General features: G+C 39.8%; 1 protein-coding gene and 1 long non-coding RNA gene across 2 annotated transcripts; one reads left to right on the top strand and one right to left on the bottom strand.

Annotated features, from left to right (window-relative positions):
- Positions 1-300: 300 nt before the first annotated feature.
- On the bottom strand, positions 301-3,526 carry LOC121558989 (OX-2 membrane glycoprotein-like). Its single transcript, XM_041872285.2, has 6 exons — positions 3,472-3,526; positions 2,346-2,702; positions 1,842-2,147; positions 1,720-1,755; positions 1,529-1,634; positions 301-1,445 (listed from the first exon to the last, which is right to left on the bottom strand). The coding sequence occupies exons 1-6, from the start codon at positions 3,524-3,526 to the stop codon at positions 1,367-1,369; spliced, it is 939 nt and encodes a 312-aa protein (XP_041728219.2). The 3' UTR covers positions 301-1,366.
- Positions 3,527-21,390: 17,864 nt separating this feature from the next.
- LOC123485498 lies at positions 21,391-23,201 on the top strand. Its single transcript, XR_006659026.1, has 3 exons — positions 21,391-21,545; positions 21,780-21,891; positions 22,810-23,201. It is a non-coding gene; the product is annotated as an uncharacterized LOC123485498 (long non-coding RNA).
- Positions 23,202-24,467: the final 1,266 nt, after the last annotated feature.

Below are 24,467 nucleotides of genomic sequence, written 5' to 3'. Positions count from 1 at the left end.
TTTCAATGTCTATATTGTTCATGATAGGGAGGGTTCTTCTTATGTTATCTTGAGTTTGTATATTTTGTATAAAACCAGCTTGATGTAAAAGTCTATGCTCAACTTGTAGAAGCCTAACTTGAAACTAAAAGTACAGACAGACATACAGACAGACAGACAGACAGACACAGAGAGAGAGAGAGAGAGAGAGAGAGAGAGAGAGAGAGAGAGAGAGAGAGAGAGAGAGAGAGAGAGAGAGAGAGAGAGAGAGAGAGAGAGAGAGAGAGAGAGGCAGACAGATACATATTTACATACAGATAAGTAGGTTAACTGAGCACCAGAGCAGACATTGTGCGGTAACTCTGCCTCAGACTTGACTTCAGGGTTATCAGGCTCTGTGCATCAAAAAGGAGAACATTTGATGACGTAATCTAAAAGCAGTCAAATCCCATATTCCACTGGAAGGTACAGCACATATTCCAGCATAACAGCATTAATGGTTTTCAGGAAAAACACCTGTAAGTTTGACAATCAATGTCGCAGTAAAACTGTACTTTCTCTCAGATATCTGAATAAAAACCAGATCTTCCTCGTCTGACCCAGCTAAAGATTACTGATTTCTTTTGGGGGGGAGAAGGTAAGTTTGGGTAAACAACATGATATGTTATAAATAACATTACCTGTTATTTTCATACATTAAAGAGACACAATGAACCAATCACTGAACCTGTGGATAAAAGATATTGATAGTGACCAGTACAATGGTATGATTCACAGGCAAAGCATAAGAGGGCAGGTAAATATGTTGACTATTAAAATAATGAAATAGGTTGACTATGACTTGGCACTATAATAATAAGAATCACTGAGTTTCCACTGATCCAGATATTGGAGATGTGAGATTGACCTAGCCCACAAAACATAAACACACACACATACAATACAAACACATGCAAACACGGTCATCAGCATGCCAACATGTTTATAATCATGCCAATGATTATGTATGTATTGACAAACCATGGCCTCTTTCACCAGCCAATGAGAACTGATCACTGACTGGAATCACCATAGAAACCTCCTTAGTGGCACCACAAGAAGACACCACACACTTAACCTTGGTGTCTTTGTAAGGTAGACTGGACACTGTTGCAGTAGTTGTCAGGTGACAGTTCCATTAGGATGGGTAACACTGACCATGGTAGACTTTTCCAAAGCAACGTGTTCTGTGTGGTCCCAAGCCACTATCGGAGCAGGTCGTCCGGTGGCAAAACAATTCAATGTTTTCTACTCTATTTCTTACCTACAGTAAGTACAAACACTGTCTACTTGAAATTATAAACCCTACTGTTAATTAGAATATGTGTCTTACTGTTAGATCAGACCTCTAGATTTCAGGGTCATCATGTTGAGGGTTGACTGTTGATAGTTCTTCCTGATCTCTGTCATGGGCTGTGGGATTTGGGCTAAAGATTGTTTTTGTAAGTTTGACAATCAATGTCAAATTAATACTGTATTTTCTCTTTGTCATCTGGACAGTAAAACTTACCTTCTCATGTTATTTCTCTGTTTGCACCACCACAGTGCCACAGCTCCACAGCACACAGCAATGAAACACAGTGAACCCATCACTGCACCAATCACTGTTGTCTTACCTGTCAAAGAGGACAAGATGAGAATGGTACAATTCACAGATAAGAGTGTCAGAGATTAGTTGTGGTCATTAGATTAATGACTTACCACTGATCCTGTCACCATCAGTGACCTCAGGTAAACCTAGCACAGAAAATACAGAAACAGTACTTCAGAATGACACCAGTATGTTGATTGTTACTGTAGGCATGTACAGAACCATTTCTCACAAGCAAATGGAGCTTGAATTCTAGCTGGAATAACCATGGATATGTTCTTGGTGACACCCGCAGAGAACAGTGACACCATACAGCCAACCCTGGTGTCTTTGTCAGGTAGACTGAATGCTGCCAGCGTGGAAGTTATGGTGACACTGACAGTTCCATTGAGATGGGTGACATTGGCCATTGTGGAATGTTCTAGAATTTCTGTGTCTTCCCAGGTCACTATAGGAGCAGGTCGTCCAGTAGCAGAACAGGACAGAGTGGTGTGACTGTTGTTGGTTTGTGTGATGAGGAGTGAGGGTCCATACAGCTCTACAGAACAACAACAGACACAGTTCACAGTGAATGTAAATACTATAATGTTTTCATGTACATGATTTACTAATTTATTGCATTTTGATGAATGGTTGCAAGACATTGGATGTATGATCTGATAAAATGGCTGCCTGAAGTTCTGAAGAAGTTGTTCTGGGTCAATCATTTACAGTACATTATGTTATCAGTTTTTACCATTGACTTGGAGGCAGGTCGTTCCGCTGATAGGTCCATCTGGAAAGGTGTTAAACAGACACTTGTAGCAGGACTCGTCTCCTCTTGACACTCCTCTGATGATGATAGAGCAGTTCTGCAGTCCCTCGTCTTCAAACTCCACTTTCCCCTTAAAAGGTGGGTTGACATTGGGACCGCGTTTACTGTAGGTGGCCACATTTTCATTCGCTCCACTTGTCATTTTTTGCCAGGTGACTTGCCGCACGTCTTTGGGTTTCATGAGCTCACAGTTTAAGATTGCATCTTCTCCCAGGGTTGCTGTGACAACCTGTTGTGTTCTCACCAGCTGAGAGAACCCTGCATGAAGACAGTTACACACTACTTAGTACTTACTATATTACAAACTCACACACACACACTTCTATCAATCTTTAGGATACAATACAGTGTATGGAGTACAATATTGTGGTGTAGTACTCATAATGGTCAGAAGGAGGAGTATGGAGGTAGGGGAAGTCCAGTCTAAAATAATAAATAATAATAGGTCATTTAGCAGACGCTCTTATCCAGAGCGAATTACAAGAGCAATTAGGGTTAAGGGCCTTGCTCAAGGGCACATCGACAGATTTTTCACCTAGTCGGCTCGGGGATTAGAACCAGCGACCTTTCGGCTACTGGCCCAACGCTCTTACCCACTAAGCTACCTGCCGCCCTAGTCTAGGCTGGAGGAAGTTATTAAGTTATGAATGAAGACACCTGTAAACTGACTGCAGTATGGGTTCATGTGTTGAATTATTAAAGTAACAAACTACAGAACGTGTTGACATCAGTTAATATAAGGAGCTATGGCTTTAGATCAATCCTCTTAGTTTGTTCAGTGACTTTCACTCCACTATACAGTTTATACAGTGACTTCCACTACACTATACATGCATTTCACTGCACTACTATAATTTTATTTATCTGTATAGCTTTTAATGCATCTGTATAGTTGAAGATACATTTAGTTATGAATCTAGTGTCGTGAAATAAACAGGTTTGAACAGCAAAGCACTACATTTCACACGAAAAGCAACAGTATCAGCAATATTCTGTCAATAAAAAGCTGACAAATGCAGCATATCAGGCATAAAACTGATTAGCTCACCTTTAGGGAGGACTATTAGAAGAATAAACAGGTAGTTGTAGAGTGCAGGAGACATGGTGAACATGTGAGTTCTCTTATAGTCACTAGAGAGTAAAGACAGGGATTTTGAATTTCCCTCTTTCGTGTGTCCAACCCACATGGGTTTGAATGAACCTATCACATATGGACGTTTTTGGCAGAGGCCCCTCCCCACACAGTAAAAGTGAAAGTAAACTCGGCTGGTGCAAGTTTTTCTACCACAGTGTAAGCCAATGTCAGAACTATTGTTTTACCTGTTTTAGTCGAGAAGGTTAAAGGAACTCTTCTCAGGACATAAAACAGATAGGAGCTGAAATAGTACATACATAGCCAAGTGAGCCTGGCACAGAGCTATAACAAGCTACCTTGATGTTAAATGGTGATTTTACTGTAAACAGAGCTTAACAAGCTACCCTGATTTTAAATGGTGATTTTACTGTAAACAGAGCTACAACAAGCTACCCTGATTTTAAATGGTGATTTTACTGTAAACAGAGCTATAACAAGCTACCCTGATTTTAAATGGTGATTTTACTGTAAACAGAGCTATAACAAGCTACCCTGATTTTAAATGGTGATGTTACTGTAAACAGAGCTATAACAAGCTACCCTGATTTTAAATGGTGATTTTACTGTAAAACAGAGCTATAACAAGCTACCCTGATTTTAAAATGGTGATTTTACTGTAAACAGAGCTATAACAAGCTACCCTGATTTTAAATGGTGATGTTACTGTAAACAGAGCTATAACAACCAACCTTGATTTTAAATGGTGATGTTACTGTAAACATAGCTATACCAACCTAGCCTTTAATGAGCCAGTGATGCTTCCCTCCTACAATATTTCCCAAAATGAACCATAATTTACAGTATACTGCATTAAATATACAGCAAAACAGCATTATTATTATTTTTGGTATTGAAAACTACTCAGCAATTGCTAATAGTGAATATGTCATTATACAGTTGAAGTCGGAAGTTTACATACACTTAGGTTGTAGTCATTAAAACTCGTTTTTTCAACCACTCCACAAATTTCTTGTTAACAAACTATAGTTTTGGCAAGTCGGTTAGGACATCTACTTTGTGCATGACACAAGTAATTTTTCCAACAATTGTTTACAGACAAATTATTTCACTTATAATTCACTGTATCACAATTCCAGTGGGTCAGAAGTTCACATACACTAAGTTGACTGTGCCTTTAAATAGCTTGGAAAATTCCAGAAAATGATGTCATGGCTTTAGAAGCTTCTGATAGGCTAATTTACATAATTTGAGTCAATTGGAAGTGTACCTGTGGATGTATTTCAAGGCCTACCTTCAAACTCAGTGCCTCTTTGCTTGACATCATGGGAAAATCAAAAGAAATCAGCCAAGACCTCTGAAGAAAATGTGTAGACCTCCACAAGTCTGGTTCATCCTTGGGAGCAATTTCCAAATGCCTGAAGGTACCACGTTCATCTGTACAAACAATAGTACGCAAGTATAAACACCATGGGACCAGGCAGCCGTCATACCGCTCAGGAAGGAGACGCGTTCTGTATCCTAGAGATGAATGTACTTTTGGTGCGAAAAGTGCAAATCAATCCCAGAACAACAGCAAAGGACCTTGTGTAGATGCTGGAGAAACAGGTACAAAAGTATCTATATCCACAGTAAAACGAGTTCTATATCGACATAACCTGAAAGGCCGCTCAGCAAGGAAGAAGCCACTGCTCCAAAACCGCCATAAAAAAAGCAAGACTACGGTTTGCAACTGCACATGGGGACAAAGATCGTACTTTTTGGAGAAATGTCCTCTGGTCTGATGAAACAAAAATAGAACTGTTTGCCATAATGACCATCGTTATGTTTGGAGGAAAAAGGGGGTAGCTTGCAAGCCAAGAACGCCATCCCAACCGGTGAAGCACGGGGGTGACAGCATCATGCTGTGGGGGTGCTTAGCTGCAGGAGGGACTGGTGCACTTCACAAAATAGATGGCATCATGAGGAAGGAAAACGATGTGGATATATTGAAGCAACATCTCAAGACATCAGTCAGGAAGTTAAAGCTTTGTCGCAAATGGGTCTTCCAAATGGACAATGACCCCAAGCATACTTCCAAAGTTGTGGCAAAATGGCTTAAGGACAACAAAGTCAAGGTATTGGAGTGGCCATCACAAAGCCCTGACCTCAATCCTATAGAACATTTGTGGGCAGAACTGAAAAAGTGTGTGCGAGCAAGGAGGCCTACAAACCTGACTCAGTTACACCAGCTCTGTCAGGAGGAATGAGCCAAAATTCACCCAACTTATTGTGGGAAGCTTGTGGAAGGCTACCCAAACGTTGACCCAAGTTAAACAATTTAAAGGCAATGCTACCAAATACTAATTGAGTGTATGTAAACTTCTGACCCACTGGGAATGTGATGAAAGAAATAAAAGCTGAACTAAATCATTCTCTCTACTATTATTCTGACATTTCACATTCTTAAAATAAAGTGGTGATCCTAACTGACCTAAAACAGGGAATTCTTATTAGGATTAAATGTCAGGAATTGTGAAAAACTGAGTTTAAATGTATTTGGCTAAGGTGTATGTAAACTTCCGATTTCAACTGTATATTACAGCATACCAACTGATATTTTGTGTTTTATATGACTTGCTATTTTTGCTTTAACAAAGGCTTCTAAACTGACAGTGACTACAGGGCAAAACAGAGCAAAGGACATCCACTCAACCATTAAAGGTTTGAGACTTGCTGCCACTCTGATCTGTCCCCTATATAAATTAAATTGTTGGGAACCACTCCCACACATCAGTTAAATTTACATTTACATTTAAATTTGTACTCACTAGTGTTGAAAAGGTTTTTTGCGGTATAGTACTGTATTCTGAAGTACAGTAAATTACTGGCAGCAATTGGCCAGTAGGGTTACTCGAGAGTTTCAGGACAAGGTTGGTAGAATTCCTACAGTATATTCCTGTATTATGTGGGCGTACAGCATTCTCAATCACAGGTGCAACAAGTATAGCCTCTTACAAGGGACGGCTTAAAATATGTTAATGCACCAGACTCTTTCCCACAATGCAGCATAATGAATTCCGTAAAAACACGTTTAAGGTATTTTACTGTACATTCTACAGTGTTTTACTGTTGAAATGACAGAAAAGCCTTACAGTCTGCCTCCTCTCCTATCCCTTACAATCCAAGCAGCTATTCTTCGCGCACATAGAACCTAACGCTTCAATATAGCCTAAATATTGATACTTTTAATTTTTTTTATTAACTTTTCTATGTGACAGAAACACAACCAGTCACAATGCTTTCATCTGATTAGACTACTTCAAAAGTATCCTGTAGGCCTGCGTATGTTCATCCAAAATATAATTCCAGCATCCTCAAAATGGCTCGACATTAACCAAGTTTCCATCCAACCTTTTCATGTGAGTAAAGTAGCCTACATATCGGGTAAAAAATGTTCACGACATCATGAGAAAGCATTCAGTTTATCAGGCTACAGATGAAATAAGTTATAAGTTCACAGGGTGGTGAAAGTGCACAGTGTTGAGCTTGATGCTCCTTTCAATAAATATTGAGGGTCTTATTCTGGTGACATGATGATCGATGCTTGGCTGCCATTTGACAAATAAAAATAATCTTGCACTTTGTCCACAATAATCCATCATGTAGAGTAGCCTACCTGCACTGTATCTGCAAGGTGTTGGTTAGAGCGCACGTGCCATTAACAAAGAGGGCATATTCTCTCTAAGGTGTCATTAACAGAGTGGGCACATTCCCTCTAACGTGTCATTAACAGAGTGGGCACATTCTCTCTAACGTGTCATTAACAGAGTGGGCACATTCCCTCTAACGTGCCATTAACAGAGTGGGCACATTCCCTCTAACGTGCCATTAACAGAGTGGGCACATTCTCTCTAACGTGTCATTAACAGAGTAACGTGTCATTAACAGAGTGGGCACATTCCCTCTAACGTGCCATTAACAGAGTACTTTTTCATAGAAGTAAAACAACAGTTAGAGGATAAATAGTATGCTTATAGTGGAAAGCCTACAAGGGGAATTTACACTGAACAAAAATATAAAGGCAACGTGCAACAATTTCTAAGACTTTACTGAGTTAAAGTTCATATAAGGAAATCAGTCAATTGAAATAAATTCATTAGGCCCTAATCTATGGATTTCACATGACTGGGAATACAGATATGCATCTGTTGGTCACAAATACCTTAAAAAAAGGTAGGGGCGTGGATCAGAATCAAATACATTCTAATAGGTATACTATACCTTGAGTAGAATGGAATCTACTTGCTAAAGTTAGCTAGCTTATTACTTGTTAGCCAGTAACATTTGTAAAACGAATAGCAGACTGCAGGAGCCAATATTTACGGTATTAAGTCCAAGGACACACACACACACAAACACACACATACACACACACACACACACAGCACATGGGGGTTTTGAATTGTATGAAGACAGAAAGGTGAGAATCTGCTACCTGCTACCGTTCATCCAGTACATAACCAGTCCCAAACAATACAATGTAAGCTGAGATATGACAAACCAGCTCAACTCAGATGAACAAGTCAGAATCAGCTTTATTCGACATGTACAGGAATTTGACTGTGAAATGCTGCTGCCACAAACTGAATATACAGACAGACGGACAGAATATACAGACCAAAACATATATAGATGCAGAATTTCCACAGATCCACATACAGTATGTACACTTTGAACACTAAGCTACATTATAAATTATGCATGTAAGAGATGTGCAGAGTGCAAAGAGAAATGTGCAGTTCTGGGATGATAGTGCAGGGTGCATAGTCTGTGGATGAATGGCGCAGAGTGCAAAGTCCATGGATGAGAGGATCATCGTGGACCAGGTGGTTGGTTGGTGAGGGCCACGGCGCGGGGGAAGAAACTGTTCAGGTGGCGAGAGATTTTGGTCGTGATTGATCTGAACCATTTGCTAGAGGGGAGTCTTTGGAAGAGGGGGTGACAAGGGGGGGAAGGTGTCGGCGATGATCTCTCCTGCACGCTTCCTTGCCCTGGAGTCGTGCAGGACCTCTGTAGGCTCTGCCCTAATGTATGTGTTCTCTGTCACCTGGAGCTGCGTGGAAGATGGTCCAGGAACAAAAGGACAATGACCAATGACTAGTCAGCCCTTCCCCCTCTGAGGGGCCTAAAATGTATCTCTGTTACAGTGGACTGACTATTGAATTAGTGCTAGAATAATACTATAGTATCCATGTTTGGTATCTATCTGAAACTTGTTCACGGAGGATAACTCTGCTACTATCTATATGGATGTATTATCTCTGTGGTAACTTGTTTCTGTACAGGGTGAACTCCTTTAATACTCTCAAAGAGGTTATATTCTGTCTCATTTACATTGGTCTCATCCCCACACAAGCCTTTAAATGCTGTGACAACCTGTGGAGATTAGGCCTGGGAGTGTTTAGGTTACTGTAAACCTGGTATCGTTTGATTGCTCAATGGTGGTTGGTTTTGGGTTGAAAGGTTACACCTTCAGATGTTATAAATGGAACGTAATGCCTTTTGTTCTCTCATCCTGTATTTTCAAGGCTTCTGGGCCTCTGGCCTAGTAAGCATCTCTTTGTTCATGTTTTGTCCTGTAAATGAACCTTAGGATCTATATGCCTAGAATGATGCTTTAATGTCAGTATTGCCTTGTAACTTAAGCTTTATGCCTTGTACGTGAACCCATTCATTTTACAAAGTTATTAAATAATACTTGCTTTGATATTCACTTCAAATGACCATTCATTGATCTTAGTCAACTAAACGCATAATACTTGATTGCACATGGTTCAACTGTAGTCTCTTGCATATTGCTAATTATCTTTATGGAGTCAGATAAACATTTTAATAGGCTAATTGCTTAGTCTTATTACTAGTCGCATGTGAGGTATTTATAATATCATTCAGACCCCTTGACTTTTTCCACATTGTTACGTTACAGCCTTATTCTAAAAAAGGATTACATTGTTTCCCCCCTCACCAATACCCCCATATTGACAAAGCAAAAACAGGTTTTTAGACATTTTTGCAAATGTATTAAAAATAAAAAACAGAAATACCTTATTTACATAAGTATTCAGACCCCTTTGCTATGAGACTCGAAATTGAGCTCAGGTGCATCCTGTTGCCATTGATCATCCTTGAGATGTTTCTACAACTTGATTGGAGTCCACCTGTGGTCAATTCAATTGATTGGACATGATTTGGAAAGGCTCACACCTGTCTATATAAGGTCCCACAGTTGACAGCGCATGTCAGAGCAAAAACCAAACCATGAGGTCGAAGGAACAGTCCGTAGAGCTCCGGGACAGGATTTTGTGAAGGCACAGATCTGGGGAAGGGTACCAACACATTTCTGCAGCATTGAAGGTCCCCAAGAACACAGTGGCCTCCATCATTCTTAAATGGAAGAAGTTTGGAACCACCAAGACTCTTCCTAGAGCTGGCCGCCCGGCTAAACTGAGCAATCGGGGGAGAAGGACCTTGGTCAGGGAGGTGACCAAGAACCCGATGGTCACTCTGACAGAGCTCCAGAGTTCCTCTATGGAGATTGGAGAACCTTCCAGAAGGACAACCATCTCTGCAGCACTCCACCAATCAGGCCTTTATGTTAGAGTGGCCAGACGGAAGCCACTCCTCAGTAAAAGGCACATGACAGCCCACTTGGAGTTTGCCAAAAGGCACCTAAAGGACTCTCAGACCATGAGAAACAAGATTCTCTGGTCTGATGAAACAAAGATTGAACTCTTTGGCCTGAATGCCAAGCGTCACGTCTGGAGGAAACCTGGCACCATCCCTACGGTGAAGCATGGTGGTGGCACCATCATGCTGTGGGGATGTTTTTTAGCGGCAGGGACTGAGAGACTAGTCAGGATCGAGGGAAAGATGAACGGAGCAAAGTACAGAGAGATCCTTGATGATAACCTGTTCCAGAGAGCTCATGACCTCAGACTGGGGCGATGGTTCACCTTCCAACAGGACAACGACCCTACGCAACAGTGCGGGTAGGTTCTGTGGGTAGGTTAGTCTACACAATTAGATTATTATGGATAAGAGCGAGAACCTTCTTATTTGTCAAACGGTAGTCAAGCATCGGTCATCATGTCACCAGATTAGGACCCTCGACATTTACTGGAAAGGAGCATCATGCTCATACCGTGCACTTTCACCAACCTGTGAAGTTCATCATAACTTATTTCATCTGTAGCCTAATAAACCTCATGGTTTCCTGAGTCATAGTGGGAGGACCACACAACATATCATCGCGTGACTCCAAGTTTACTTCGATATGATAGTTATTATATCAATGTTTGCGCTTAAAGGCGTTTCCACCGCCATTTCTCTCATAATTAATTTTACCGACACAAAATGATCCCACCGTGTCGAAAGAACAAATTATATGTAAGCATTTATAACATTTTATCGAAACTTCCTAATTCCATCACAGCTGTCGTGATATTTCTTTATATGGTATGACTTTACACGCAAAAAAACTGGATGGAAACGCGGTTAATGACTATCACATACATTCAGTATAGAACCATATTTCTATCCAATAGACAGCAGCTGGTCATCATCATTATCTATGCGTGACAAATGTCCCATTTAGAATGCCTTCATACAGCGTCAAAGAAATTAGAGGAACTATCAGTACCAGTAATGATTAAGTTACAGGGGTGATTGGTGGACGTCATCGTTACCTGGACTGTGAAGAGACACACACAAAGGTATAGACACATGCATACGCACACATTGTGATATTGTTGTATGGTGGTATTAAACATTTTATATTGTAGATAGGTAGTGGTGTAATAATGTTATATGATGTGTTTTAACATGTTTGGACCCCAGGAAGAGTAGCTGCTGCCTTGGCAGCAGCTAATGGGGATCCCTAATAAATACAAATACTGTACCTGCAAGAAGTCCCCAGAGTGCCGTGAATAGAGGAGAGCCAAGGTACCGACTTGGAACAGAATGGACTCTTGTATCTTCAGCTGAGCAGAGAACAACGTCACCACCACATATTAGAGCCTGTGGACCTGCATGGAAAGAGGGATGGAGAGAGAGATTGTTGTAACTGCATTTATTGTAACTGCACAAAAACTGACGGAGTAAATTATCCAATTTTTATTTAATATCAGATTGTATCTCAAAGTATGCGGTTTACAATATTGGCTATTATTTGGTTCAGAGCCTGACCTCTGCGCACCTACAAAAATATAGATTTATAAACCATACATACGCATGTTTACAATTATAACTCAGACCTGTACTGAAACTGTACGCTCGTGAACTCCGCCTGAAAACGCTCATCAGTCAGCTGTGAATGGTCCTGGCTCACCCCCCAAAAATACTAATCGGCCCTTTCCTAAATTATCCATGGATGGAGATAGGGATTTGGACTTGTGGTTTTACTTAATTCTCCGTACTGGCTAATGATTATAACAGCGATTCTGATCCAACCATTAATTCATACATTGTGCCCCTGGCCTGAAAGGATGGAAGTTCAACATGAAGCTAGATGTAGTACGCCAATGTTAACTAGCTGGTGTAGTGTATTGAGATTATGACGTTGTTAATGTTTTAAGTGGAACCAGAGAGAATGTTGATTTTAGTATCAAGAGGGAATGTTTTAGTGTAACGCCACATACAACAGACAGGAAGTGTGTTGTAGACAGGGGAGACTGGTGATTGGCCAGAAGAGGGAGCATCTTTTTGCATTGTTTATAAATAGGGGGAAAAACGAAGGAGAAGGCAGAGCAGCCATTCTGAGGCGTCGCTCTCCGGGTGTCATGTCACCTGTCACTTATGCTAAAGCTTGTGATCTGAATAAACTTATGATCAAGGATTCAGTATGAGCGGACTCCTTTGTTTATCAGCAATAATTGCCACCACTCACTCGACACGACAAATGGCGCCCAACGTGGGGCTGGTCTGCAGTTCTCCTTTGTTCATTTGTAGCCGCCAAGCTAACTCAAGCTAACTCGGTCTGAAGTCACGACCAGACCAGGGTGAGTTTTTCCTCGCAAGCTTTGTGAGATTGTTAGTTTTGATACTGCTTGTGTACACTGGAGAGGTGTACCATACGACCGTGCCTCGTGGAGTTATTGCTGATTACTGGGGGTCTGGCTAATCATTATCAATTGTTGCACTGGTAGACAGGGCAACAAGGGGGAGGGTAGGCTTGGAATTTTAGAGCAATCGATGGTAGAGATATTAACGGCAGATATTGGCAGAATGAAGTCAGGAATACGTATGCAATATTAGAGCATTGTGAATCTGGAAAGACCCCCAGCGGGGGCGACTCGCAGGAGTGGGCTACAAATCCTGGGCGACGTATTAGACTTTGTCAGGTTGGTTCTGGGAACCATGAGCTGGACGATGATATTGTATGTTATGCTCATCTTATAGTTGACGGATTATTCGTTTGGGGTAACCGGCTCATATAATTATCCAGAACTCAAGGCAGCATAAAGTTAGGGCGGAGATATGGATAATGATGGATAATGATTTGGGCACAATGCAGGATATTTATTTGTGTGGTAGGCCGCAGTTAGCTAAAGGCTAAGGCTAATTCTAAATGCTTGATTGTGTTTCAGGCCACATGGTACATAGCGGCTAATGATAATGCTAATGCTAAATGCTAATTGTGTTGCGTGCTACATGCTAACGGATATCCTTAGAGACCCCATTGCGATGGATTAAAGTCTCTTAAACTTGTCTCTGTGTGTGTAAGTCAGGTTATATGTTTTGTGAGCGCTGTTAAATGTTGTTTGACTATGAGGGGGAAACGGGAGGTACAGCTGGACTGTTAACTGTCTGTTTGGGGGAGAGATCTAAAATCTCCCTTCCACGGGAATCGTATCATTGAATGCATTTGCGCATGCGTTTAATTTTGCGACACTACACTACAGAAAGGGGGAGTTTATGGCACGAGATTAGGACACGTTTTGGTTTACGGTACTAAACTACAACACGTTTTTGCTAATGGGTCATATTTGCTGTTGCGGGCTGCAGGGGGAGACAGGGAGACACAGACGTGGGAACAAAGAGGAGAGATTTTAACACGAATCTTATAGTTTAAAGCGACTGCGGTTTGAACATGAAACTATTTGTTGAGATGTAGTGAATTTATACATTAAATATATGTTGACGGAGTATAATGAATTAAATTAAATGACGGATTAAAATAAAATAAAAATGTTTTTGGAGCGATCTATTTAGTTCTGAGTTTAGTCTTAGAGTGAATAATGGGTGAACGAAGGAATGTTGAATATGGTTGAGATAACTCAGTGATTGCATTAACTACTAAAATGTTATTCTGTGTCTCTGTTTTTCTGTCATATGAGAGGAGCAATACGATACGACAGGAGAGAGGAGGGGCTAACGTGTGACTGACGTGCGTCACGTGACAAGGTGTGACGCAGGCAGAGGATCAGATATCAGGCTAGTTCACAAAATCATCCCTTACAAAATATGTGATGTTATGACAATTTTACATAGGCTTGGCAAATGATTCATTAAAAATTGCATTTGGAGGCTATGTGCATCACTTGAGTTAATTACAGATGTGTTGGGAATCGAGGACTGACATTATTCTGTAAATTTAAGATAATTAGGGGTATAGAGCAAGGGTTACAGGCTTTGTTTTTGGGATTGCTTTGAAGTTGACTAACTTACATTTACTTGCATTTGATGGGTTGTGGTAAGATAGCCAACACTAATTGATAAATTGGTGATATAGGAATAAAAATGGGTTTTAATTATTCATGATTTTTAATTGATTTATTTAAAAAATAATTACAGGGGGAAGCCATAGGCTATATAGTCTAAAATAAGATAATTCATAATAAAGGAATATAAAAGAGTAGTTACAATGGGGAGAAAGGACAGCAAGGCTATATGAAGGTGATTACACCGATTGATATAGTACAAAATAGTGACCCTTTAACTAAAGTATTGCGAGGTTATCCGGCAAGTGAAACAAAAGTTGCCCTTCATTCTCAAACAAAAAAACTGATAAAAGATTCCAGCGATAACATAAACAAAGCTATAGAGATAAGGCTAAGGGAGTAGAGCTTAGGGATGTTTATCCTCAGCTTCCAGTGATCATCCAGGAGGGTAATTGTTGCGTCAGACAGGAAGATGAATAATAGATAGAGGACAAGCAGAAACGACGATAAAGGTGAATCCAAAACTCCAGAAGGAAGAAAATGTGATGTCTGGAAGAAAAGAGGGAGGTTAAGGAGGATGGAACTTAAAGAAGATGAGGATGATGAAGATGAGTGATTGAGAAGAGGTCATGGGTGGATATGACTCTGTGATCAGAAGGAAGTTGGCAAGAGAGGAAAGAAGAAGGATACTAGAGATTTGATCTCTGATAAAAGCAAAGATGAAGAAAGCGATGACGATTTGGAGATTAAAGGTGCTTTATGTTCAAGAGGATTTTATCCTACAATGACTAGCAAAGAAGAAATAGAGATATAGACCGATGTTTATCATGCCTGGATAAAGCAAATAGTTTAGAAGAAGTAACACAGCTGAAGATACAGAAGAGGAGAAACTGCTGAGAAAATAATCCCAAGAATTGGAGGAGAAGAAGAATACATTGAGGCCAAGCAGCTGAAGAGAAGTAAGAAGATGATATTTTGAGGACAGAACTTAGAATATAAGCTGTTGAAGAATCCTGATATGTCAACAACAAAGAACAGGACGAAGAAACTCTGAGAAAACTCAATCATACAACTGGTGGAGAAGAGAAGCTTTGGTTATGAAGAATCAGAGTGAACCAAATCAACAATCACTGTTACAGCTTCAACTGAACAATATCAAATGCAATTGTACCAGCCAAGGGGGGTACCAAATGATCCATATCCACAGCCAGTTTCTGGACAGACACAGAATTGGAGAGGAAGAGGACGAGAAGGCTTAGAAGGAGGAGGAAGATTTCAGCTACACTTCCAGCAACTTTCAGAAGACTGTTATAATTATGGACAGGTTGGTTACTTTACCTGTGAGTGCAACAAGTCAGGAGGAAAAACAGAGAACATTTTTAAGGAAGATACAGGGGCAATTCAAGATCACCTGTTCTCCAGGTGAACCCTAAAGATTCTAGAGTGCCTAGAAGATCCGGAAGGGGGGTGTCAGCTGATAGCATCGATTAGAGAAGAAGAGAAAATATCCAACAATTGAAGTAAAAAGCACCGACCATTAGAAGTGATGGTGAATAGTGGAAAAACTTATCTGTGTTCATCCTAAAGAGGTTAAACATCTCACTATGTAAAATTAACTAATTAGGATAGGGATTTGAGGTAGTAAAACAGTTAATTACTCTTAAGATACTAATATTAGAGCATATACCTATTGCATTGTTGGGAAGAGATGCATTGTTTAAATTGAACTGTACAATAGGATGTACACTAGACGACTGTCTGGTAGAGGATTTTAAAAAGTAGGGTTTTTGGGAATCATATTTGCTTAAAAAGATAATATCATAGGAAGGATGATAATCTATTGGACAATCTGTCTGGGAAATAAAGTGAAAAGGGGTGACTGTTATTCGGGGTTACATTCTTACACCAAGGGATTTCAGGCTAGGCTAAAAGGTGTTTAGTCGTTTGCCAAGTCTGTGTGTGAAGAAGTCAGAAGCAGGTGGGGACTTTCCCAATCACATATTCTAAAAAATTTGGTGGTAAAGGGATTTTGTGAATAAATCAGTGGAAAAGGTTTTTAAAGGTTATGAGAGAAAAGATTAGATTAAAATAAGTTAGGAGAACTAGGTTGAAGGAACTCTAAGACAGTAAGCTAAGTTTCAAAGTTAGTAGTAAGAGATAGAGAACAGTAGTGAAGGACACTTTAGAGTAGGAAGATCAAGGTAATTGTAGGTGTATTTTTTTTATAATCAAAAGTTTGAAAGTCAGGGATTAGAGAGAGGACTGAGAGTTGGGAAAAAGTGACACTAGTGGTGATAGATGGAAGTACAAGCAAAGACAACTTTTCTTTGGGGAAAAACTAGAAGTAACTAAGGACATTAACACTTCAGTCTATTATAACAACAGTGAGAAGCAATTTAACTCTTTCAACATTGATAGTTATTAAAGCCATAAATATATCGCATTTGATTATAAGGGAACCAATAGCTCCAGTACCAATTTTAGGAAAAAAAAATACTTATTGGGGTTAGGATGGGGACGTTCCTCCCACATGGAGAGATAATTATGGAGAAGAAGTATACTTATCTAGTGCAAGCATTAGAAGTTGTTCCGGTTAAGAATTATTGGTTAAAAGGCTATGTAATTCGTAAAGTGACGCTTATAATGGAAGAGTTGAGGTCTGTTGTAGCCTCCACAGTCATTGAGGGAGTTCAGGAAGAATAGAGACAATATAGATTCATCTGAAATAGTGAAGGAAACTATCATGGAAGTACAGGATGAGGTCTTTGATTTTAATGACAGACAAGGAGAGGTATCTGATCAGTACCGCTCGTTAGGGGAGAGAGAACCTAAAGGGGAGTGGTTTGATTCTTCTGTTGTGAAAAATTAGAGATAGATGGGCAGGTTCCAGCAGCTCATTCGGTAAGATCAGTGATGAATCTTGAGGGTCCATGTCTGTTGAGAATTCCAGTCAAACATGTTAGAGACGGTCGTTCGACCTCTATCAAGTATGTGTCAATCTTATGCTTTGTCATGACTGTGGTAGCAGCAACAGTCAGTAACAGATAAAATAATGTCGTTGTCAAAACATTTGTTTAAGCCTAGGGTTAGGTGGTATTGGGTTAAGTGAATTAACTTGGGTGCATTTGGTAGATGGAAAGTAAAATCAGGTAACAGCAAACCCTGAAACATTTGAGGTGTAACCATTGAGGGCTAAAAGTTGTTTGGTTCTAATAAAACATATGAGGTAAGGGGTATGTTTATGGGAATATCAGATTGTGATGGTTATATGATAACTTTGGGTATGCATGACCTTAAGGGTAGTAATGACAAATAAAAGCAGGACTTTGATGGTTAAAATGTTAGCTTTTGCCTGACAATGTGACTATGGGGAATTTTAGAGATATTTGGAGGGTTTGTGGTGATAAAGTATATATATTCTTACCCTATGGATAGACAGGATGTTGTTACATGTCAACGTTGAAGCTTCCATATGAGGTTTCTACCATTATAAGAGGGGTAGCACCGGACACAGAAATCTGAAGTTATATTTGAAATTGGATGAAAAGAGACATGGCTACATGTCATAGTCTTCAAGCCTATTATTGAAGGATAAATCTAAGGGAGAAGGGGGGACTTTTTCCATGGTATGGTGTAACATTTGGGAAGATCATATTGATAATATTAGGTATACTTTGAGTCCACATAGTTCAGATATTATAACTAGGGTTATATATGCATTGAAGAATATAAGGGATGCGTTTGGGAGATCTGAGAAGATTTGGTTGCAAGATCAGGTAGGCCAGTAGGGGCAGTGATGGGTTACATTTAATGGCAGCTTTGATAACACTGTGTGATGTTTGTAATTTGTTACTGACCTTTGAGAAAGCTATGATATTGAGATAGGTTGGAGAGTGATGCCTGGAGACAACACTCAGATGCCGGTGTTGACTGTTCCTGATCTGGATAAAGATGGACAAGTGGAACTGATGAATAAATATCATTCTTTTTGATTATTTGATCATTTTTCAAAAAAAAACATTTCTTCAATATTGGTGTGATTTTTAGTATGATTTTATGAATCAAGGGGGGAATGGGTTTATGTGATTCATACATCATTTATATATCATTTTTATATTCTTAGTGGATATTGATGTTTAATTTGAAAGGGTTGTTTTGCAAAAGATACTGTTTGGTCTTTCCTTTTCTTTCAGAAGCATTTGGGGAACATATGGAGATTGAAATACTCAAACATGGACAATATGAAGGGACAATATGACTGGAGGAGATGAAACAAGGAGGGTGTGGCCGATTCCATCATCAACAAATCCATTGGAAGAGGAGACTACGGGGAGATGAAGTGTAGGGACTACATTCCAGTGTCTGCAATGAAATATAGACATGTGTAATACATAATTGTGTCATATTCTTAGGTATTAATTTTTGTAGAATGATGTTTGATGTTATTGAATACATGTGAGGATCTTAGATGTTTTTGTTTATTTCGTGAATGATTAGGGACAGGGAATTTAGGCAGGGAGAGGTTCACTGTAAGGTCCAATGGGTTGACCAGCCTTACAATGAATATTTATTGGATAGGATTTTGTTTGCAGGGGCTTACATGTGTATTTAATTGCATCATAGTTTCAAATGCATTTACATGGGTTATGAGTTTATCTGGAGTACCGAAGGTGGTTGCCTGGGGCAGAGGGACCGTGAGAGAATTTTACTGTCTTGATTGATGGATGGAAGGTTGCCGGACAGTTTTTCGCTCTTACACTCCATAAAGATTTGTTCATATTTCATAGTAATGTATTCACACTTCATAAACAGTTGTTCATATTTCATAGAAAGGTATTTACACTCTAGAGGAGAATGTTTTTGGTTTAATGTTAAAGATACTCAATAAGATAAATTGTTACTGGTCATAATCCTATTCTGTTTGTTTTCGAGACTTTTAGTTTAGTCTCGAAGGAGGGAATATGTAGTGTATTGAGATTATGATGTTGTTAATGTTTTAAGAGGAACCAGAGAGAATGTTGATTTTAGTATCAAGAGGGAATGTTTTAGTGTAACGCCACATACAACAGACAGGAAGTGTGTTGTAGACAGGGGAGACTGGTGATTGGCCAGAAGAGGGAGCATCTTTTTGCATTGTTTATAAATAGGGGGAAAAACGAAGGAGAAGGCAGAGCAGCCATTCTGAGGCGTCGCTCTCCGGGTGTCATGTCACCTGTCACTTATGCTAAAGCTTGTGATCTGAATAAACTTATGATCAAAGATTCAGTATGAGCGGACTCCTTTGTTTATCAGCAATAATTGCCACCACTCACTCGATACGACACTGGCCTGGCGTATCGTTGCCCATGAAAGGAAGTTAGTCTAGCGAGCAACTATTTTAGCCAGGTAGCCAAGGACAACAAAAACTAAAAGCGTGTACTGTATGACAGAGTCATAGACCGTTTAGGCAACATGAAAGAAGATGGCATTGCTGGCGTTTCTCTACAAGTAGGGTGAGTCAAATTGTTTTTCTGCTTGCACAAACGCACACACACACACACACACAGAGAAATCAGTACCATGGACAGCCACATCATATTTAGCTTACGTTGATTGGACTAAATCGTTTTTGGTATATTTAGTTGTCACTGTATTAGACTAAGCACAGGTGATTAGATGTTGAAATGTTGTAGTTGAAAAATGGTACTGGAATAGTGGAGGCAGCTCCTGTTATTCTTTGAGACTTGCGGGAACTCTCCGTGGTTCTAAATCAATAGTTGTTCAGTAGAAGCATTACCTTGCTTGACCATAATGTAGGCCACGTAACTGTTTACTACATGCAATATGTTTTGTGGACTTCACTGGACAGAGTTTGCTCTCCGGTGTTGTAATTAAATACAGGTGTGGTTGAATTTATTCAGCCACGGTGTATTCTTATTGTCTTGGCCTTTAGGCCGATATATCACGGTATCAAGGCATATGAACAGGTTATAGCGCAAACAATGCAATTATCACAACACATAGGTTGGAATATGGCTTTTTTCTGGATTGGCTTCCCCAGTGATTTTACCCGCACACGCATTCTGAGGTCTATTTTATAAGTACCCAGTGTTTATAAATGAGGCCCCTGGACTTTATTGCCCTGTTGCAGATGTATCAATAAGGCATTGGTATATAAAGGTAATAATTGAATGATTATACTAATGTGATATCATAAACATAGCACTTGGTAGGTTCAAAACCTGGAGGACCAGATCTAACCATCACTTACATACACTTGATATAAACCCCCTCAGTCTTGGGGTAATGTCAGAATCTATCATTGTTGCTAGAGTAGGGAAGATGACCTCTTGACATGTAGTTTAATATATGTGGTGGTTGCACTGCATAGCCCCTAGACACAGCCCAAGAGATGTATTGTCATTGTGAAAGTAACCCATAGAAGCTAGAATACATTTACACAGCACCATTTCCTCTTCTCGGCTGTCTCGAGATTATGTGACTGGGTCTAAACTGTCAAAGGACCATCACTTTGATGTGCTTAAGTTTAACTTTTGATCTGTTGTAGGTCTGAGCAGAAAATATTGGACTAACGTTTGGTTCTGCAGTTGGTCATTATGTGTGGAAGACGTGCATTCAGGCTTTCTCTGCTTCTGCTGGTGTGGGGTGTGTGCACAGCCTTTGAAGGTAAGACGTGTCCTTTTCTCAAACACACAGCATGCATGTACAGTTTGTACAACACTGAAAAAGGAAAGAGGTAATGTCCTCATATTTCATTTGTGAAATGTTAATGCCATTAGCATTACCTCGTATAACAAAAGGAGTTCCACTCAGCACAATTTGAACTGCATTTAGGGAAGCAGCAACATTTGAGTCAGAATATTGTCATTAATTTATATATGTGTAATTATTTTTTATGCACCTTTCTCTAATGCAATAAATTGTGCATTGCAATTGTAATGCTAGTCAATGCAAAACAAACATTTTAAATGAAACAATACACTTACAACCCATTTCCCTTCATGTTTACAGAGATTCAAGTGAAAACATTGGAAACAGGAGCAGATTTACACACTCTCGCCTGCCCAAACAAAACCATTCATGAAATGATTTATGTAATATGTAAGATAGATAGAGTGATAAGTGGTGGGAATGAGTGTCAAGTGTCCTTTCGGTTTGACCAAAATGGTACAGACAGCACTTGTGACTCCAGAGTCACACTACAGACAGAGAGTGGTGGAATGTTTCTATCCATCACCAACATTCAACCATCTGATGAAGGGAACTACACCTGTGAGTGTGTAAATCATGGAGGAATAAATGTTTTGCACCTCAACGTTTCTGTCAATGGTAAGTGTTTGGTTTGCGTGTCAGTGCAATAGATACAATCTGTAATACACATTTAGCTTGTACTGTGAACGTTTGGTCTCATTTAGTCATATCTACTATCTCAGTCCAAGTGAATTGGATTGTATCAAAAATAGTCTTAAAATGGAGCATCTGTCAACAATGTTAATGACGAGGGTGGAGGAAGAGAAACAAGACTTCTAGGATCACAATGAGTTCTTCCCTTTTATCTTTCAGGACCCCATGTCACAAACAACCTTTCTTTCCATTTCATGATAATAACAGCCTTTGCAGGATTTGTAGCCGTCGTTGTCGTTGCTGGAATAATCATGAGGAAATGTCATCTCAGGTAAGACATTCTTATTAGCTTGTTAAAAGAAGAATTTATGGGTATTTGACATATTTGATCATTTAATTAATCAATTACTTTGTTATGGGGGTACTGTAATAATATACTGTAAGTGCAATCTCAAATAACAATCTGATCTACAATTCACATAGAGAACTATGGGCCTCAGAAATATGCGGTAGGCTATAGATCCAAGATTTGTTTGTGCTCTCTTGCCAACTAAATGTCAATGGTGTGACAAAGAGCTGGCAAGATCTGAGATCATATGAATACCCAAACGTATGACATAGGCTACTTGACCTACGTTTAAGTCTGACTCGATAAGGTTATTTTAGGTCACTAATAACTGCAATGTTGAAGCTTCTCACTTCCTGCCTTGTCAAAAATGAGTGTTGGAAAAACAAAGCATACACTGGCAGGCACAAACACACAAGTAGAAACATTTTGCTCCAGAAAGCATCCGCTGTGTAAAACCATGTGATGCTATGATCATTCACTAGTCTTCTCTTCTTTTACACAGCAGGAGAACACAGCAGAAAGCAGGGAACACCTTTAAAGAGGTGATGCAACAACACTGTCTTTTCTGTCAGGGCTGTAATTGCTTGATGTTACCTGGAGTCGTAAGACTGTCAGGGCTGTTATTGCTTGCTGTTACCTGGAGTCGTAAGACTGTCAGGGCTGTTATTGCTTTCTGTTACCTGGAGTCGTAAGACTGTCAGGGCTGTTATTGCTTTCTGTTACCTGGAGTCGTAAGACTGTCAGGGCTGTTATTGCTTTCTGTTACCTGGAGTCGTAAGGCATCTGCAACCTATGCTCTTTCACATTTTCAATTGAATTTGCCAACATTTTAAAATATTTCCACAGCCCCATATGACATTTTTCAGTGTAATATGGTGACATAAGTTAATGTCTTTGTAGGAGGAGCAACAGGACATTGAGCCCTACAGCATGTTAACAAGGAGAGACAATGGGCTGTACTCAACACTCCAGCTGCCTCATCCTAACCCCTGACCCTCTGGCTCCGTTGACCAATGACGACATGGCATTAGACACCTTTTTCTATCACTAGGGGTTAAATAGTATTTCACCAGCCCTGGATATACAACTGTACAGTATATCCATTTACTGTATATCTTGAATACTGTAATGCCCCTATTTCTACAGCTGATACACTTCGACTTTATATAGTTCCATTGATTGGTTGCTGACACCTGGCTGAATAGATCCTATACTGTAGATCGTCTTCTGTAGCTGTAAATATCAGCGCTTACTTTATGAATCCTGCACATTATGTTACATAGAACCAATGTTACTGTGGATAGATGATGTGGATGGATGTGATCATGTGAATCCTCTACATTACATTAAGTATAACTAATGTTCCTGTGGACAGATGTGATCATGTGCATTTCCACCAGGTGTCAGTGTATTGCATTTGTAAAATATATTCCCTGCAGTAGAGAGTCATCATCAAAACATTCTTCATGACAATGTATTTTCCTTGCTTTCAATGTTCCATCTCCGTTGATCATGTAGGCCTACATGAATTACATGTTCAAGTGAAGAGATGTAACGACAAAACTAAACCATTCATTAAAACCTCATTTCCAATAAGATCCATTACCTCTATAGTAATATGTATACTGTATGGGCTGCATGTCTCCAACCCAGCATGTCCACTCTAGAGGAAAACAAACCATTATCTACATTAGGCTTATATGATATAAGAACCCTTCAGCCTTGTGGTGGTGCAGAATCTATCATTGTTTGTGTCTAAAGAAGGAAGTGGACCTGTTGATGTGTCTGTGGTTGATCATTAGAACTCTCTGTGGTGAGTGCTCTGCAAAGACCCCAGTTACAAAGACCAAGATGCACTAGCAGAGGGCCAAGTGTTCCTGTGAAACAGTAAGACAGGTAGAAGCTAGACAACAGAACCACTTCGACCTCTCAGCTCCATTATAACTAAGTCAACCCAGCATGACTTTGGTTGGCTTTTTACCTTGTTCCTCTATTGAGCAAATAACATTGAATAGAAGTTAAGTTCTGTACTCGGTCTGAGCAGACAATATTGAGTAATGTTTGGTTCTGCAGTTGGTCAGTATGTTTGTATGTCTGGTTCTGTTTCTGGTGCTGTGGGGTTCATGCACAGCTGTTGCATGTAAGAGGGATGTATCACATGATAGATTTAATTTCTTAACATCAGTAATTTTTGCAACAAACTGTGCTTTGCAGTTCTGATGCAGTTGGTCAATAAGAAATCAACTTTACTTTTTCACTTCACTACTAATGCTCAATCTAAATCCCACGAAACAGTACACTCACAATAGGTTTCCCTTCATGTTCGCAGTGACTGAAAAAAATACATCCGTTTGCCCAACCCAAACACTTAGTGATTTATGTTTTGTAATATCAGATAGTGATAAGGGGGGAATGACTGTCAAGTGTAGTTTCGGACCGACCATAAAGACTTCACTTGTGACCCCAGAGTCACACTACAATTAGAGGATGACCGAGTGTTTCTACACTTCACCAACATACAACCATCTGATGAAGGGAACTACACCTTTGAGTGTGTA

The sequence above is a fragment of the Coregonus clupeaformis genome, unplaced genomic scaffold (assembly GCF_020615455.1).
Source record: "Coregonus clupeaformis isolate EN_2021a unplaced genomic scaffold, ASM2061545v1 scaf0713, whole genome shotgun sequence".
Classification (NCBI taxonomy): Eukaryota; Metazoa; Chordata; class Actinopteri; order Salmoniformes; family Salmonidae; genus Coregonus; species Coregonus clupeaformis.
This window is presented reverse-complemented; position numbering and strand designations above follow the sequence as displayed.